Genomic DNA, 19596 nt, shown 5'->3' on the forward strand with positions numbered 1-19596 from the left:
CGCATAATAATAACTTCCAGTATGAGAGTCATACTTGAATCATACACTCAGATTTTCCCACTATATTTCTGGTCTACATTTGTTGCTTACCCAGTGCACTGTTAAGTGTGTGGTCTTTGGGCAGGATAGACTGAGAATTCCGAATGTTCCCTCCACCAACAAACCAGTTGACGTTAGGATTCCAGCGGTTCACATAGCCACAAAGATGATTTTCTTCAAAGTCACATTCTGCAATTGCAGACACCACCAGCTGAGTGCACACATTTTCATTACAGAAATAGGAACAGCAAATTGCTAAGCACTGGCCTCACTTCACATACGGCAGAGCAGATAATGCCTATATTTATAAAACTGGACACAGCATTTAAGAGTTCATAATAAATAGAAGCAAACCTATCCAAATTTTTTGATCATTTTTTGATAAAATTTTCATTTCCATCCTCTTTGGAACAATCTGTATTTTCACCATTTGCCAGGATAGGACTACTGTAATTTAGAACCAAACAAAGCAGATTTAAATACACCACCTCCTTGTAGTAAATAGTCAAAGCAGAACTTTCACTTGTAAATCAGGGATGGCCAGAAGAAAAGTAGGGTAAGTATTTTATAACAGTAATGCAACTGCTTTGTCTCTTTCACAGAGCCAAAGAATTGTGACAACTTGGTTGGACTCCACCAGAGCTCTCGAGAAATGTAAAGATCTCCTAGCCTCCTAGACACTGGAATTTTTGAACTTCATTAGCAGTTTTTAGCAAATATCATAAGGAAATGGTAGTAAGTGTAAATATATATCAGCACAGTTTTTTGTCTGTAGCCTCAAGATGATACTTGTAAGGAAGCCATGAGCAGGCAGAGAGCAGAAACAGTCATGCAGCTGTTATGTCTAATATTTGAAGCAGTGCAAACTTTTTAAAATATAACAGTTGTTCCTGCTTGAACAATAAATAGATTTGGAATTATATTGTTGTATATAATACACATACATATATATGTGTGTGTGTGTGTGTGCGTGCATGTGTGTGTGTGTGTATACTGCAGAGGTAGGTGAAAAAACCCCACGTACTAGTTTGTGCACTCTTAGCTTAAAAATTATCTGTATTGAATATGGCAGTGTACTTTTCAATTAGAAAAAAGCCATTGTCTTTTTTTTAAAGACAGATCTTCCATCCAGTTTTAAAACTGCCAACAAGGCATTCTCTTCCATGCAGAGAATATGAGGGTTGAGAGAAGAATACTTACCAATACAATATCCAGAAGTTATTTTGATTTCAAAAACTGCTATACTGGTGGATTTATCTTGTCCCATTTCACCTTCCAGTACCAGCTGCACAATATAAACCAAACTGTCAATTTTAGAATTTCATTAGTACCTTGAATATTTAAACAGGATAAACAAGAGAACAAATTAAATGTTTCTTGGGGAACCATCATCCTCTTACAGTCAGGTGTGCTTTTGCTGAGAGAGCTTGGCAGAATGCATTAAAGATGGAGCCAGTGTTCTTCTTTAACCACAGAAGACACGCTGAAGGACAATGAGACAAGGCAAAAAATTCCCACACTTCATTTAAGAGTATGGAATTCCATATTCCTCAGCTGTGGTTATGCAAGACCTTATTGTGAGTGATGCAACATGATGGTTTCTGGGTAGAAATACTCTTCTGTCAGCATGTGGCTCCTTCCAGAAAGACACAGAGGGCAGGAATAAGTGAGCACAGCTGCAGACGCAGGACCTAGGGGTTCCTGTATCTGCCATGTGGCACCAGCAGCTCCTCAGGGATACCAGGAGATGAAGCATCCTCATGGAAGGCCTCAGCTGGCCGTGTGTCCCCATGAGCTGCTCCACACAGCTGCTGGTCAGAGCACTGCCTCGTGCCAGTTCTGCTCAGGGGTGCTAGGGACAGAGGGCTCAGCTGACTTGTGCTGCCAGCCTTAGACGTGAAAGCCAAGAATAGGGCTCAAAGTCTGCATATATTAAAAAAAGAAGTTTGTGCAGCCCAGCATATGCACTGGGCTGCACCAGAAAGCCTGTGGCATCTTCTTTAACTGGCCTTACCTTATACTTCTTTGTGCTGTTGGTTAAATCTAAGCTAGCTATGAGCCAGCTGTCTGATGGCTCCTTGGCTGACCACAGCAAACGATCAAAACTTTCTCCTTCCTGCCTCAGGTACAGGTTGAGCCTGGCAGGATCAGGTGAGGCATCTGAAGTTGTTGCTATCTGATAGATCAGTCTGACACAGCTCCATTCCTCGGAGTACAGGTCAGGGCTGGACAGCACTGCTTTCTCACCCTCGTAAGACGTATCCACAGAAATGTAATGTCCTGGGAACAGACACACACCAGAATAATAAATGTCAGAGGCTTTGCTTTTGCATCCTTGGAGAAAGTACTTACTTAGGAAAGAATGGTAGTTCTGGGACTACGTCAGGAGGCTGAAACTACCACTCCTCTGATAAGTTACTTAACCTTTTGATATCCTGCTGTACTCTCACAAATGTGACTTCATGTGTCTCCCATATTTTTTTAAAAACAATTTTTAAATTATTGGAAATTTTGAGACAAGATATTTTATCTGTGCAAAGCAGATTATTAAGTAGTACCCTTTGGAACTGATAGCTGTAGATAGACAATTTGATTGACAAGACAATTTGCACACAGAGAAATATTTTGCAGGAACATTTAGTTGTTTTATAGACCAAAACTTTTTATTTTCCTGTAGGCTTAAAATCAACACATATGAGACATTGCACCTAAAAACTCCCAAAGCACTTCTGGTTTCAAATAACAAAACTAGAAAGACACTTCTAAGTAAAACTGATGTGTTCAAGTCTGCTGATTCAAAAAAATCACAGAATATAAAACAACATTTAAACATACCAGCAGTCCAAGATTATTTTAAAATTATTCTCTGGGGCAAGGTCTAAAACAGCCTTCCATATAAAAATAAAGGGTGCAATGACAAGCTGAAAGTGCATGAGGAGGCAAAAAAAAGTGGAAAAGAAACAATGTGTAGAAAAATGAGGCAACAGCAAATAAATTATAGTGAAGATATCAAAAGACATCAAAACCAAGAGTAAAATGGACTACAAGAGTCACAGAAACCTGAAATGCAATGCGAGAAACAAGTGATACAAAAAATGAAAACTTAAAAATAAATTTTAAAAACCCAAAACACCACAAAACAGTAAGACAAACTAGGACACCCATGTCCCATGAAACACTGTCCCACAGATTATCAGGAAAAGGATCCTTCTAACCTATTGTCAATGTACATTAGACAGATCACATTTCTGATACTAATTCTCATCACCCAAGCTGCAAGTATGAGTTAAAAGTGCTGTCAGGGCCTGTGTCCAATTAGGCCTTTATCCAGCAGCACATCACTTTCCAGGGAATATACTTGTTCTTTAATCTCATCTCATTTGACCACAGAGCTTGTCAATTTCCATGCATATGTAAATACTTGGATAACTCAGAAATGTCAGTAGCTACACTGATGTTAAATACATTGCTTGTCTTTGAGGCACAAAATCCCCTCCCAAATCCTGCCTGAACCCTCCCACTCTAACAAGACACGCTGGGGTTGCTTCTCAGAAGCTCCCTTGTTGCCTTTTTAAAAGTATTCTCTCCGAAGGAGAAAAATCATCTGCACAGAGGGTCATCACCCCACCAAGGCAAAGCACATGTTTAGATCTGCTTTATGGGGTTCCCAAAGTCCTGTCCCACAGACCTCCCAGGAAGATGCCAGGAGCAGACAGTCACTCTGACAACACCTGATTCTTTGGGAACTGCAGGTTACAGCATCCCCCTGCATCTGCTCCCTTTCTCACCTGCAGACACAGTGCCCAGCAACACATTTGTACTGCACATTTTGTTTAACTGATGTAAGATAAATGATTGCTAGGAGATGGCTGCAGCCCTAAGCAGTGCAAGGGACTGTGCAAATACAGAAAAGCTGCATTCTTTTTCCCTTTTTAGGGATTTTTTTTTTTTTTCTGCTTCTTATCATGATTTCCTTTTATATCTGCTGGTTTTAGTCTACTGGCGAAAGATACAAAATCACCAGTAAAGTACAAGTAACTTGTTACTGCAGCAGTATTTGAAAGAAAAATAAACACGGGAATAAATATTTAAAAATAGGTATTTAATGTGCGTGACAAATACTTCATCTGCCACTATGTTACAAGGAAGTCTCTAGCAACCACTTTCATGCTTTAATCCAGTTAGCTCACATAAGTTAGCACAAACAGCATTTATTTACTGACATATGCCTGCCCAAGGTACGCATGCTTTTTCACAGGAAGATAGAGGGAAATCACCGAGACTCCATCAGAAGTCAAATGCTTCTTGCCCATTTGGTTTTCATTGATGTAATTGGTAATATCCTATTCAGATGAAGAATCTATGTTTTAGGCTGGCCTGAACTTGGATCATTTTACTGACAAAGAAACCTACAATTTGGAATCTATGCCTGGCAATTTTAGTTTAGATTTCAGCCCTATTTTTGCCTGTACTTCAAGAGAAACCCCACAGAAAACAGATCCTTCTTATAATAGTAATTTTTTTTTTCCAGAAATAAATTAGCATTGACATAGGAAAATACATTCACATGAAGACCTCAAATTACCAGCTAAGAGGCTTAAGTGGCTGCCAGGTTTTAAAACTTAATTGTATATAGACTAAGGTTTCTTCTACAAAAACAGTGGTTTCAAAGAAAGCCTCTTATAATTTCCAATCGGGATGATTATGTCAGTGTAAATTTGACTCTGCTGTCTGTGTGTTGTGCACTTGCTCCCACTTTTGTCTGATTCACCTTAGGTATGAGAGCAAAGATCATGAACTCCCTTTTTAACTGGGAATGGGGGTTGGCTGCTTTTTCTAAAAGGATTAATTTTACATATTCATTAACTCTCCAGAAAGAGAGTGCTCTCACTCCCAACCTAATAATTTTAGCTTCTTTTGAAAACTTAAATGTGTAATTGGCTCCACTGAAATCAATGTGAGCACTGATAGAGAGCTTTATGTGTAGGTTCAAATGCTTTGCTAATCAGGATCAGGGAGCGTGGCACTTGGCAGTACCAAGCATGGAAAACACCAACATTAAATTTCTTCCAAATGAATGGCTGCATTGACTACACAGCCTTTGCCCTAAACTGTACTTCAGTAACAGCAGTGGCCATTGGTGCAGAAAGGAAGGTCTCACAATGCAGACCTCAAGGACTGACACAGAGCAATTGTGAGAGCAAAGCAAGGCGAAGGCAGGGTCCTTGGATTAAAGCAGAGAACTTTCCACACTTGTTTGTGGGAGTAATAGAAGGTTATTTTCCAGTCTGTGGAGAATTTGATGAATGCACAGTGGTGTAGCATCTCAAAAATGTAACACGCAGCTCCATTTTGCAGCATGCCACAATCCTCCTGCAAATGCCCATGACAGTTAATTTATAGCAGTCATTCAGGAGTTATCAAGAGAGGGCTACTCTTCAAAATCATAGGAAGGCAGATGAGAGTAGTCACAAAACTCTAGGAAAAGCCTGATGACACAGAAACACAAGCATGCAATTTCCAGCAATTACTTGCTCAGGGGGATAGATGCAGCCCTTAGTGTAAGAGGCTGTGCAAATACAGGAAAGCTGAACTTTCTTTGTCATTTTCTGAGTGACATGACTTTTTGAGTATCATGAAGAGTGGCCTGGCAACTGTAGAGTCAACTCCCTCAGGACTCTGGGATACATCTCATCAGGTCTCATAGACTTATGTATACTCAGATTCCCCAGGTGGTCACAAACCTAATTCTTTCTGAGGGTTCCCCCAGCCACATTTTACAGTCTATTCACTCAAGAGGCATGGGGAGAGAGGCCGCCAGTGAGGGTTGAGGCAAAAAACTTTTGAGCACCTCAGCCTTCTCCTCATCTTAGTTACCAATTTGCCAGCCTTGCTCATCAAGGGGACAAATGCTTTCTTTGACCTTCCTTTTCTGGCTGACAGACGTATAGATGCTCTCTATTTTTTCTTTGTGACCTTTGTGAAATTCAGCTCCAGCCTTGCCTTTGCCTTCCTCACTCCATTCCTACACAACTGGGCTGTGACTCTATAGTCTCCCCTGGATACCTGTCCTTGCTTCCACTGACTGTGGATTTCTTTCTTACCCTTTAGTTCAATCAGCAGGTTCCAACTAACCCATTCTAGTCTTTTGCCTTCTTTGCCTGAACTTTTCCTCCTTTTGCTAGTTCTTGTGCTCTACAGAAAGCAACCTTAAGGATCCACCAGGCTTCTTTTGCTCCCTTGTCCCTCAGAGCAGATTCCCAGGAGATCCTATTGACTACATCCTTGACAACCGAGAATTTTGCTTTTCTAAAATTCATTATTCTGACTTTACTCTTTACCTGACCCATATCCCTCAGGACTACAAACTCCTTGAGTTCATGATCATTGCAGCCCAGGCTGTCTCTAATCTTGACAGCTCAAATTAACTTGTGTTGGCAACCCACAGGTCCAGTATCACACCCCCTCTGGTAGGGCTGTCTATAACCTGGCTTCAGAAGTTATCCTCTGTGCACTGCTGGAGTGTCCTGGACTGCCCACATCTTGTCCCGTTACTTGCCCAGAGTTCAAGGCCCCTGGCCAGACACGAGCCTGCAAGCACAATGCCTCTCACAGCTGCTTTGTCAGCAGTCTCCCCTTGGCTGAGCAGCCTGTGAACATACCAGCCATGAGGTTCTGTTTGCTGTCTCTGTCTGATCCTTACCCACAGGTGTTCAACCTGCTCATGCCCATTCTTCAGAGACAGAACTTTACACTCAGTCCACCTCCTGAAACAGAGGGGAATCCCTCCACCCTTACTTTTCTGGAACAGCCTATAGCCATCCATAGGTGCAATCCAGCATGGGATTTGTCCTGCCAAGTTTCAGTAATGGCAGTGAGGTTATAACTTCACAGCAGCACAGTGGCTTCCTCCTCCTCCTGTTTGCTGCCCATGCAGTGTGTACTGGTGCAAAGGCACCTCAGCTGAGCTGCCAGCTCATGCTGCCCTCTTGGATGAATACTTCTAATCTCACTGAGATATTTCACTGGTGTTTCTTGGCTTCTGTTACCTCAGGAGCCCCTGGCTTGTCTCCATAAGACATCAAATGTGCTCCAGTGTGGCCAGCACATCTCAGGTCCACTGGCTGAGGACCCTCACCTGCACCCTGTCCCTTTAACCTTGATACGTCATCCCACAGCTTGTCAGGGGCAAGCCTGACATTGTCTCCTTCCCTGACACATCTAGTTTAAATCTCTATCAATGAGCCCTGCTCGCTCCTGAGCAAAGACAAACCTCTGCAGACATGACAAAAGCCAGGGATTGCTAAATACCTTTGACAGCTGACAGCCAGCAGATGCCTGGTGAAGGCAAACACCTACATCCAAGGCAAGGGATGGGAGAAAGGCAACTCAGATATGTTTCCCTCTACTCACATTTCTATGATGATGTTTTACCTACCATGTAACTTGACTGTCTTCTGCTTGATAACTGAATCAAACTTTACAGGACCAAGCATGTGTTCATTTTATATTCCTCCATGTTCAAGCAAAACATTGAGCCCAGGGGGAATTAGGACACGTGTTTCAAGCCTATCCCTCCTCAGTGCAACCATGCACTGATGAAACTCGATATTTAAAATCCTCCTGTATCAATGTCTGTCATCTTGCTGCTCTAATAAGCAGTTCTATACAGAGCTTCTCTCAATTACAGTTGGTGATGCACTAACTCCATGAGTCATTCACCCAAGTTTTCCAAAAATATATACATAAAGGTGGGCATCAGTAGATCTGTCAGCAGTGGTTACATCAATGGCTAAGGAATAAGGGCTACTGAGGTCAGAAATCGTGCTTTTTCCAAAAAAGAGCACAGAAACTACACTGATTGCTTCCGCTGTAAATAGCACAAACAAAACAAAAAAGCTAGATGCTGGCTAATAAACTAAAACAAATTGCATTGAGAAAAAATTTTAAAAAGCCCCCAAATACCCACTGAAATAAAAAAAAAAAATTACCAGTTCAATGATACATTTCCTCAGTAAAAATTTGGCAGGGCAACCACAGACTTGTTCTGGCTCTTGGTAGAGTTTATGTCTGACACAGCTGTTCACTTAGTTCAGCCACAGTACAGCTTTACAAGAAAAACTGAATATAAGCAGCAAGCTCCAAGAGAAACAATAATAAGGAACTATGAGGCAGGAAAATTTGAGAACTACATTTGATTAAATACTCATTTATACAGAAAAATGGCAAGAAATGTCTAACACTTGCAAGGTCCTGTTTTCATTTTTCTCTGTATTGCCGATACAGAAACAGGAAGGAATGTTACCACGGTTCCTTAGGACAAAAGTTGATCTATCGATGCCTTCTGTGGAATCTCAGAATCTCAGTTTTGGGTCTTGGCTTTAGTTTTGGGATTTCTTTTTGTATTTTATTGCCAAAAAAAAATGCTAGAAAGGCAGTACATTTCTGAGATCTATGAAGTCTTCTTACATCTCCAGAAAAATATAGTTGGAAATATTAACAATAGAGCCAGAGGGACAAAATTTTGCAAATGAAGTGTATCCTGCAGGTAAGAAAATGCAGCAGCAGTGTGGTGGATAACCCAAAATGTTATTTTATTCCACATCTATCTGTGCCCAAAATTTTTACTGTCTCTTTAAGACCTGGCAGTGTGCCGGGAAACACGGGGCCAGCAGGTGCTGGTTCTTTTTAAAGCCGGGGTCACCCAAGCAGAGCTCCTTTGCCTCCAAGCTCTGCCTCAAGCCTGAGGCTCCTCTTAGTGGGTTTTTTAGTTTCTCTCTTGCCTTCAGAGAGAGGGAGTTGTTTCGGGCAGGTTTGTGGGCCCACAACAGCAGCGACGCGAGAAGATGCATTTCACAATCAAGGCCTGCTTCGGAGTGAATTCTGCAGGATGGGGCTAGAGCTGTAGGGGCTGGAGGGTGCTATCTCAGTGCTTGGGGAGATCGTTTCTGCCCCTCAACACAGCCGCAGCTTGGGAACAGCAGCACCAACAGCGGCGGAGTTCAGCAGGAGGCAGCAAGACCAGAGCACCAACACCCAGTGAACCAGAGGCTGACGCCTCTGCTATACCAGCAATTCTGCCACCAGAACTGCTTGGGGAGCTCCTGCCTTCCCGGTTTTTTGATCCAGAGAGAAGGCTGCACCGGACAGAGTTTGTCCGTGTCTTCCTCGCGTCTCCCAGACCATGCAGTCACCTGAGGAGAGCACCCTCTTGGAGGGGTCACTCCCCCATTTGGAGCTTCCCCTTGCTCCCCAAGAGCCAGTGAGATTTCAGCACCTTTGTAACTAGTGATTGTTAGTGTTATTTTTTGCCTGCTGCTATTTTGTTTTGTTAGTAAAGTGTAATTTTCTTCGCCTATATCTGCTCCTATTTCTTTCTCTTCATTGGTAGAAAGGGAGTGATTAAACCTGGAAGGGTAGGTAGCTCGTTTCAGAGTGTTACTTATTAAATTGTCTCAAAAGAACACAAGCACTGATCCACTTTTGCCGGAGCGGTTTTTAATCCATTCCCCTTGGCCTGTGGGAGACTTGCAGCAGCAGTTTCTCCTATGAACAGATGGATGCACTCACAATACACACAGGGCTGAGTGGAAAAGCCTGTCCCTCATTAATGAAAGTAGAGTCTCAGTCCCAGACATTCAAGGGGGTGCCATGATTACAGCTACTTGATGCTGCAGGGTTTAACCAGTGTTTTCATTCCCATCAAGCCATAGAGTATTTTATTTCTGGTAAGCTGTTAGATTCACACCAGACAACCTACGTGGTATACCCTGGGACTAATCTGTGTTGTCATCACTGAAAAAACGTTCTGTTCTTTAAGCCTCCTTGTCTCCTCCATGGTTTCCTAAAAGCAGCTCCGTGAAAGTAGCTGAGCGATGGAGAAGCAGGAGGTGGGTGTTTTGCATTTATTGTCTGCAGTGACTGCTATTGTGAAGGTTTTGCTTTCTCTTCTGTATCTGCAGGGGCAGCAGCAGTTTCAAGCCCAAAGTTATAATTTCTTTGCATAAAAAGCCTGTGGTCCCACCTGGCTGCCCTTCCAGGCAGGGAGGGAACCTGAATACCCCACCAGATCTGCCCCTGTGCTAGTCATCTTCAGGGCATCAACAGGGTTTCCAGGTAACTCGCACAAAGCTGAGTAGTATGTTAAAAAAAAGAAGAATGTTTTTAGAAAAACAGGGCCTGGTGTGATGAACACACAGGCAGTTCACCCAGGTAGTCACCCACCTTCCTCTGGACAAATGGACAAACCTGACAACAGCAGTTCCTCCAGCAGCTTTCTCTCCAGCTCACCTTACTTTACAAGCTGAGTCTCCCTCCAGGAACTGAGATCAATGATTTGATCTTTTTCTTGCTACATTCACCTAGACCACACCAGAGAACTGTTTGCCAGCCCTGGGGCATAAATCTTCCAAGTCTCCTTTCCCAAAGGATGCTTTATGAATTAACTACCAGCTCCACCTCCTACCCTGGCCTTTGTTTCCTCAGGAAGTTCAGAAATACAGCTGTTAGAAAGTCTGTCAAAACCAATACAAGTAGCCCTGAAACACTCTGTGACTGCGGCATCTGCTTGCAGCTACTACCACTCTGGAAAAGTCTTCCAGCCTCCATCCGTCAGCTTGCCTGTGAAGGTCTGGCAAGGGTCCAGCCTGAGCTGCTGTTTTCTGCTTCTGATTTAGAGGAGTTGCTCCACTGCACTGGGGATGCTTTCTCTCCTTGTTCTCCTTCAAGTCCCAAGGTCTTTACATCATGCACCAGACCTCCTGTTTGTTCTGGGCCACAAGCATGTGGGTTTTTTCCTTTCACAATGACCTCAACAATTTTCATGCACTTTCAAATTTTGTTTCTCTTGTTTCAACCAACCCATCAATCTCAGGAAACTGCTGTTCACATCACTCAGTTCTCATTTTCATGCTACTCATCACATAATTTCAACAATTTTTCATCTGCTGACACAAAGGCTGCCTAGTTTTTATTGGGTATCTCTGATTTTCCTTGAGACAGCTCTTTCCAAAAGACATCTCCATGACTTCTGTTAGCTGGTATACATCAACATCTTCTGTCTCCAATATAGGCAATATTTGGAGACACAAGGTTCTCTGCTGTGAATTTCTGGATGGGAAATAATTGAAAAAAGTTTTTCCTTTATTCTTTGGCATCCTAAATGAGTTTCCATTGCCCCCAGTGCATAGGAATACTAAAGATAAGAAGTAGATACAGTACCAAGCATCTATTTGTTTACATTTCTCATCTCTTCCATTACTAGCTCTGTTTCTTTGCTAAATCATGTTTCCACCACAAGCAAGCATACAAAGGAATGCACTGTGACATTTCTTCCAGCACAGCTGCTTGCCTTGGTGGAGTGCATCCCTCCTTCAGCAGAAAAATAGAAAATTTCATTCCTTTTGCATTATGTTGTCTATTTACTTCACTCATTACTCCTTTTAGTTGCTTACATAGGTGCATGTGATGTGATGTAGAGGAGTATGCAGGTGACATATTACAAGCTCTGTATTGTATTGTATTGCTCTGTATTGTGTTATGTGCACATAATGTGCTCTGTGGTATGAGCACATCTCAGCCTGGCCAAGGCAAACCTGCCTAACTGTAGTCCACACAGTTTTGGGGGCACATCTTAGAAGAAAAAACTATCAAAACTGCAATCCACATCAAACTGTAGGCCATCAGTCCACAGGGAGCAAGCAGAAGGAATTTGGTGAGCCAGACCATGAAACAAGGGACTTCTTGCTGTGTTTTAAAACGGGGCATTTATGGGGCCACACTCCTCCTTGGATCAGATGGACAAGAACAGCCATGGGGAGTAGGAGTTTAAGAAAGAAAAGAAGAGATACTCCAACCCAGTCAACACTGTTCTGGTTTCTGCGTGTCTGGATTTCCCTCATCTGAAAGATCAGGCACGTCAAAAGTAAAGATTTCCTGGCTGAGTCATGTCCTTGGTGTGCTCCAAAGTGGTTAAACTAAAAGCCCATGGTGCTCACATCTATGCCAAGCTCTGAAGCAATCCTGGACTTAGGGAAGCAGTCAAACTGGTCACAGGAAGTAGTGGTCCTGGGAGGGAGAGGGCAAGCAAGCTTTCGAGTTGGCATGAGCAAGGAACAAGTCTGCCCATCATGACTTGGCTTTGGTTCATGACTGACTAGGGTCACAGCATGCATGGGAGGTCCTGGACCAGGTTTTCCCTTGGGGAAGCAAAAAAACCTCAGCTGGTGGCCTTCTGGAGTGCATCTGCAAGCCATGTGGATGCACTAAATGCATGACTATAAAAGCTAAACCTTTCTACTGCCTGGATCTGCTCTCTCAGCATCTGCCAAACACTTGGCCTACTGCATTACCCTGGAAAACCCCTCATCTGCCTAAACACTTGTCTGTCTCTCCCAGCTACATCAGATCAACTAAAATGGAACCTCTGTCCACAGGCCTTGTCTCTCCAAGGGAAACTATAGATCCCTTGCCTCTCCAAGGGAAACTATAGGTAGTAGAAATTCCATTTATTCTGATACCCAGCCAGACCCCTGGTCCTACACAGATGGAAAAAAAAAAAAACAAAACAACTTGAAATACATATTTGGTTTCACTAACATCAGAAGTTGAACTCCCATGAGTTCAGTTTCCTGCTTTATATAAGCTTAGTGGTTTCATATTCTTTTTTATACCAGAATCATTGGGATCACTGGCAGGCTCATGGTGGGCTGATCAATTATCTCACATCATAAAATGCAAACAAAGCTGCAGACAGGTGAGGCACATATTTATATACATGAGCTGAAACAGCTGGCTATAGAAAGAGCTTACAGGTGAGCTAATCAGATCCTGATGAGTGTGGGCAGTAGCCTGGTCACAGGTCACCTGAGGGAACTGGCTTAGCCACACCATCCTTTTCCAAAATCTGCTGGAGATCACTGTCTTCCAATGAGTCTATCACTGGCTGCTGTTGGGCAGCCCCTTATTTCCTGCTCTACTCACTTGGTGGCCACTCTTGAGAAACTGACCCTAAGCAAGAAAGCAGCTGCAGTGACTCATCTTCTGCCCCAGCAAGCTGCATCCTGGACCAGGTGCATGCAATGGTGAAAATTCAACATGCACAATCACAAAACCTTCAGTCAAGGAACACATCTACTGATGCTGAACATCACAACCACCAGGCCATGGCTAACATTTCCTGGAGTTCTGCACAATTGCATGCATCAAATAACTATTTCAAAGACTGGCTTCAGTTTATTAGGGATGCTTCTAGGCTTGCAGTCCTGTACATCATTTCTGCTTGGCAGGGGCTAGTAGCCACTGAAAGTGTTTATGAGGTGTACAGACAGACTGAGCCAGAATCCACAAAACTGGAGAAGGGTTTATCAAAATAGTCCCAAAATATATAACTCTAATCTCTAGAACAGTGGTGAATTTACTGATGGTCTCAATATCCATAAAATTCACAAAGTATTTTACAGGATGCTCTGGGCCTCTCTGGGGAGGGGCTGATGTCCTAGGATTCTCTCCCCTGTCCCTAAGTAGTCACAGTCCCTAGAACCATTGGAAGATGATTCAGTCATGGAGCTTCTGCTCCAAGCAGGATAATTGAACTATCCAAAATTATTGAGGATCACTTAGTATCAAAAGCAAAAGACAACTCCTTGAGCATACTCTGATATAAGGAACAGAAAGAGATAGATGCTAGTCAATGCTATGAATGTTTAGTCATTTAGGAGATTTAGGAAGCAGTAATTGGCTTTCTACGGCGTATCTAACTGTTGATTATAAGCAATTGAGGTTTGATATATTTTAGCTTCCCTAGGTTTTTTTTAAATTAAAATAGCTAGTCAAACCCTTCTTTGTCCAACTCAGTGAACCACCTAACACATCTAAATTCACCTCAGACCATCAGATGTCACCAGGCACAGGGCTCTGCCATCTGTCTGTCCCAGTCCAGTCTTCACACATCTGTCACATTGTGATGGCCTCTCTGCTTCCCCTTCTAGGCAACAGTCAACAAATGAATTCCTACAGGCATCCCCTTCAAGTACTCCCCAGCTGCCCTGGGACGTTTGTCACCACAGATGCTAAGACTTTATTGGTAACAAATGCCTCAAATATTTCCATTTTTTTTTTCCTAGATTACTTTTGAAGTGAAAACCTCATGAGAATGTTGGTGAATTTTAGTACTTTCTGCAACGCCATTCCAGTGAATATCCAGTATTATCCTTGGGCAATTACTCACAAAGGAATTCAGCAAACCCCACTTGAGCTATAAGACACATTTATCAAGACTGAAGTAAAACCTGAGATATAAATGAGTCATTGAAAAAAATCTATCAATCTGACCCTGCCAGTTCATGAAACTCTTTTCTTCAAGATGTCCTCACTGACTCCTGTTTCACAGTCAAAGTCAAAGCTTGTCAAAACTTTCCAAAGTAATTGAGTTTATAGCCTCTTATTAGATATTTTTATTATTATGTTAGTATTATTCCCCCTAAGGGATCACTAAGGCTATTAGGATTTATTCCACTTATTTTATATCCTAAATAGCCTAGAGAGGAGGGGGCTGAGGGAAGGACTTATTGTGCTCTTCAACATCCTCACGAGGGGAAGTGGAAGGGCAGACACTGGTCTCTGCACTCTTGAGACCAGTGAGAGGACTCAAGAAAACAGTGTGAAGCTGTGTCAGGGGAGGTTTAGGCTGGATATCAGCAAAAGGTTCTTCACCCTGAGGGTGGCTGGGCACTGAAACAGGGTCCCCAGGGAAGTGGTCCCAGCACCAAGCCTGACAGAGTTTGGACAATGCTCTCAGGCACATGGTGTGATTCCTGGGGTGTCCTAAGCAGGGTCAGGAGTTGGACTCGATGATCTGGATGGGACCCCTCCAACTCAGCATATTCTGTGATTCTGTGACCCTAGGGTGATCAAATAGACATCGATGAAGTTTATGTAAATCCATAAAACACTGTTTAAATTAACTTACACTCAGTGTGCTAAATCTCACTGGGCACTTAGCACTACCCCAAAGGACTAGTTCCCTTGCAAATGTACACCCTACATTTGAGTATTGCTCACAATGCAGTTAAAGAACCCCAAAATGTGCCAGTAGATCTGACCTCACCTCCTCCCAGCTGGCTGTTAGTAAGTACCCAAGAATGGTCTCAGATGGATGCCCAGGTATGAATAAAGTGTAGAATACTACAAAATGTGTGACACTACCCTCCTGTTGCCTCCCAGCTCCTGCTGCCATTTTTCGGCATGCCTGTGCTGGCTGTGGTATCAACTGTATGAACACTCAAGCCTAACTGAGCAGCATGTGCCTCACATTTATTCTGAATAAAAACAAACTATGCAGAAAATAAACCCTGCAGAAATAACTTTTCTCTATCTGCCAAGCTTTGTGTGGTCTTTCTAAAAACAGTCCTTAGTCCATGTCTTCTGAGAATGCTTTTTAGTGTCATATTTGCCATGAAGTATAACTCGTAAGTTGAGACAAGGCAAATGCTGCAAGGCTTGAAGGTGTTACCAAAGTTCATACAGCATCAACAAACACATTCAGTGCCGATCCCAAACACATGTTCTCTGTGTCTGCAGCTTCCCCAGGAAGAGCAAATTCTCCGCTGCCAAAGTATTTTCTGCAAACACGCGTCCCTGGAGGGGAAATGGTAGCCAGGAGCTCGCACTGGGCGCATGTGAGTGCTCCCATACGCTGCTCACAGCACTGACAGGAGTGCTGGCATGTCTGGCTGGTCGCTGGCAGGGCCTCACTGCTTTGCTTCTAGTGAAGCAATTCAAGAAACAGATTTTCAAGCCTGTCCCTGCAGCTGATCCCACCAGCTTCGCCTGTTACCCTGCAGAGCCAGAAATTTCTGCTGCTTGCAGAGAAAGCTCATTGTTTACTGAAGAAATCTGCAGGTGTGCTCATCACACACAGAAATAAATTTTGAAATTTCAAAATTTATTTACAAAATATAAAACACAGAAGTATCAATGGACATCTCTGGGACTACAGAAAAAATTAATTTCTTACTAAATGTTAATGAGCAATTAGACTGTTAATTAGACTAACTGGACAACAGTTATTTTGGGTTCAAATTTCATACACAGGCTGCTCAACTTTTAAAATAAAAAGGTGTAGTGATGTCTTTTCCAGCCTCTGCTCCAAGCTACAGACTCAAATAGCATCAACAGCTGCTTCACAACACACACACACACACACACACACAAACACACACACACGAGATTTGCCATGAAACATGGTATCAGTACAACCTTCTGACATGGTCCCCAGCCTCTCCCTCTGCTGTGAAGCAGGAGAAAGACCCACTTCCAGAGCACGCAGAGGGAAACTCCCAGAGCTGCTGCTTCTCCACACCTCAGAAGCTGAGAGTAAACTAGGCCACAAGAGAAGATGCTTGCCAAGTTTTATCCTGGAAAACAAGGGGAATATTTATAACCATTGGGAACTCAGAAAAGACAACTTTTCAATGCATGATACTGAAATACTGAGCCCTATAGCTGCAAAGTTCTGAGGAAGGAAAGGAAGCACAAGAGGTCACATACCAGTCTTCAAAACCCTGGTCTCTAAAGGTACCAAGAAGCTGATAGAAGCTGATCTAGTATGAAAAAATTATCTAAGGGAAAAAGTCTTCACATTCTGAACTTAGGAAAATGTAATGACACAAGAATGCTGCAAAGAAATTTGCTATATGCATTTTACTATTTCCATTTTAAAAAAATTATAATGGGGCGGGTCAATAAAATACAACCTGCAAGTAGGTAGCTAAATTTTCTGAAAGATTCTGCAAGATTCATAGAGGCTCCTGATCAAAAGGAATGACAAAAGTCAGAGGGTCTGCAAAAGCTTATCAAGTTTTGTTACTAAATTGTACCCTTGCCAAGGAAATTGATGTGTTTGTTCCTGACCTGCTATATAAACATAAAACAGTGGGTTTTGGATAAAGGCATAGGGTAAAAGAGAAGAAGGAGAGAGATGTTAATTAAAGAAGGAGAGAGAGAAAGAGAGGAAGGAAGAGAGAAAAAGATGTCACCAGTCCTGGCTCTAGTATTGAGCCAACTGGGGTGTCCAGGGTCCTGGAAGTGCCCAGGCATCTGGGCTTTGCAGAGCTACCTTTCTACAGGTAAGTTATCCCTGCCCTGGAGATAAGTTTCTTGCCTTCTATGTGAATCAGCTACCACACACGGTACATTCTTTTAGACCTTTATGGAAATAGTCCAGAGGGCTTTGATAGTTTTCAGTGGTCTTCATTTCCCCCTACAGTCCATATCCACTTCTTGTCCTCAATTCTGTGCCTGCACTGTACTGTGTTGTGCTTATCTCCACATTATTATTATTAAATATTATGCAGCTGTGCAATAAGCTGGTGAAATAGGAGAATAAAGCAGTAAGTATAGACTAGTTCATTACAGTTGGTGTTTTAAAAGCAATTAATTTAATTAATCGCTTTAGAGGAAAATTAAAAATATGTCGCAACTGGAGAAAAGAGCAAAAGCAATTATTTGGAGTATTACTTATATAATCGGTTTGATTTAATCTGATCAGGGAATCATTAATGAAGAATATAAGTTTGGAACTGAACAACCCATCTCATGCTCATTTCTGATGCTCACTGAAGTTGTCACAGTAGTGGTCCATTCTCCCTCATAGCTTATGGCTCTTTGGTTGTGGATGCTTGCAGACTGTTGCTGACATAAGACTATTGGTATTAGTTAGGGATGATGGGCAGCAGAATTGGTTGATAAGAGGACTGACAGAGGTCTCGATATTTCATAATTTTTGTAATTCTCTCAGCTTTCTGGAAATAAATTGATTTATTGTTTGGCAGCATGCTGATATAAGAAGTTGGCAGAGATAAAGTGATTGGAAAGCAGAGCCATGACTCCTGGTTAAATTTTGAAATTTCATGCTGCATATCAATTCCTTTTTGACCTGGATTCCTTCAGCAGCCTTTTCATCAGATATACTGTGGTCTACCTATCTGATGCATTCATGGCTTTGGACAATCTACCACTCCTAAGCTCTCCCCCATGCTTTTTCCTGCCACCTTCAGGCACCTCAGGGGACAAGAGTGACCACAGCAGCACTAATGGAAACCCTGCAGCACATTCCCTGGGCACACCATGCAACCTGCTCAGAAACCTTTGCTCAAATGCACTGACCCCCTGGCCAGGTAAAGCCTGCGAACATCTCCCCAAAAGATTCATAGGCTGCCTTCTTCCATCAGGCTAGAGCAAAACATTCCTGTGAGGCCCCTTCTGTTGGCCACCCTTCCCTGCCAGGGGGTACACTGCTCATACACACACTGTACAAAATCAGATGGTACAACCACTGAATTAGAAAAGACCTTATGAGGATGATTCAGCTAGCACAGATGTCCAGCAGGCAACAATTCCATTTTCCAGCAAGTTTCAAAGATAAAGTAGGAGGTTTTGGCCTTTTCACAGAATTGTTTAAGTATTTTCAGTCTGTGGACTTCTGTCGAGACTTCTTACTGCTCTGGGCTTCAACTTTCTCACAGTGGACTAACCTGCAGGTCAACCATAGGCATAGCAATGAAACTTCCTTCTAGATGCATAGCTAACAGAAAACACAAAATGGTCTCTCTCAAAAAAAAAAAAAAAAAAATCAGAAGACCAGCACAAAATCTAAGGAACCATGAAAAGAGAACTTTTTTAACTAAAAGAAAAATATCTAGCTGACCCAGCACAGGAAAAGATTCTCATTCCTATGCTAATAAGGGATGATTGATCATGTAACCCTATTTTTGGCTTCAACATCCATCAGCTGTGAATTTATACTCACTTTATACTCACTCCAAATTTATATAAAAACAAACACTGATTACTGCTCTCGGGTTTTTACCTACATGTGGTAGTCCAAACTACACATACCACTCATCTTATTTCCATATAAGACAACTTCACTGTGCAACGTTCTCTCTTCTTTTTCAAACAAACCACAGTTACTGCCCTAATAACTCTCCAGTTTGACACTCAGTTTAAAATAACAACTAGAAGTGGCTATATTTAGAAAACAATCTGGTATTGGTATAAAGCTTCTCATGTTTCCACTCAAGCACACAAGAATATCCTTGGCCAGGAAAGAAATTTCTCTGTAAAAGGTCTTGTAAGAATTCAAATGCAAAGCAATGACAGTATAGGAACTAGAAAAACTTCATTCATTTGAATTCCTCCTGCTTGTTAATGAACTTCAACTAAACTTCTGCAAAGCTCAGCTTAGATTAGCACTGCCTGGCTATATGGATGCATATTAAAAATGTTAAAGGTCACTCTACTTGAAATGCTATAAAACAACATCTTAAAATGAAGCATTTCTATAGCTAGATGTGAGTTCTCAAGGCTGTCTGTGAAGATGTGAATACTGACAGTGAGCACTGTGAAGCTCAATATTAAGCTGCAGATGCAAACATTAAGCAAACCTGTATAATGACACAAACTAGAAAATGCAGTTTATTCTGTACAGTGTCAGATTTTATAGTTGCTTGTGCCCACATTAGCATGTTGCTAAGGCCTACCTCTAAGTGAAGAAAA

The 19596-nt window shown here is 42.3% G+C and overlaps 1 protein-coding gene across 2 annotated transcripts in view; it reads right to left on the reverse strand.

Moving 5' to 3' along the window:
- The window catches only part of MAMDC2 (MAM domain containing 2), a 60739-nt gene that overhangs the window by 29659 nt on the left and 11484 nt on the right, over positions 1 to 19596 (reverse strand). For both annotated transcript variants that reach the window (XM_054652517.2, XM_077171789.1), the window contains exons 3-5: positions 2054 to 2319; positions 1240 to 1324; positions 91 to 228 (exon numbers count right to left, since the gene is read on the reverse strand). In XM_054652517.2, the coding sequence (XP_054508492.2) occupies positions 91 to 228; positions 1240 to 1324; positions 2054 to 2319 (489 nt within the window). The remainder of the gene's footprint in view (positions 1 to 90; positions 229 to 1239; positions 1325 to 2053; positions 2320 to 19596) is intronic.

Source organism: Agelaius phoeniceus, chromosome Z (assembly GCF_051311805.1).
Source record: "Agelaius phoeniceus isolate bAgePho1 chromosome Z, bAgePho1.hap1, whole genome shotgun sequence".
Classification (NCBI taxonomy): Eukaryota; Metazoa; Chordata; class Aves; order Passeriformes; family Icteridae; genus Agelaius; species Agelaius phoeniceus.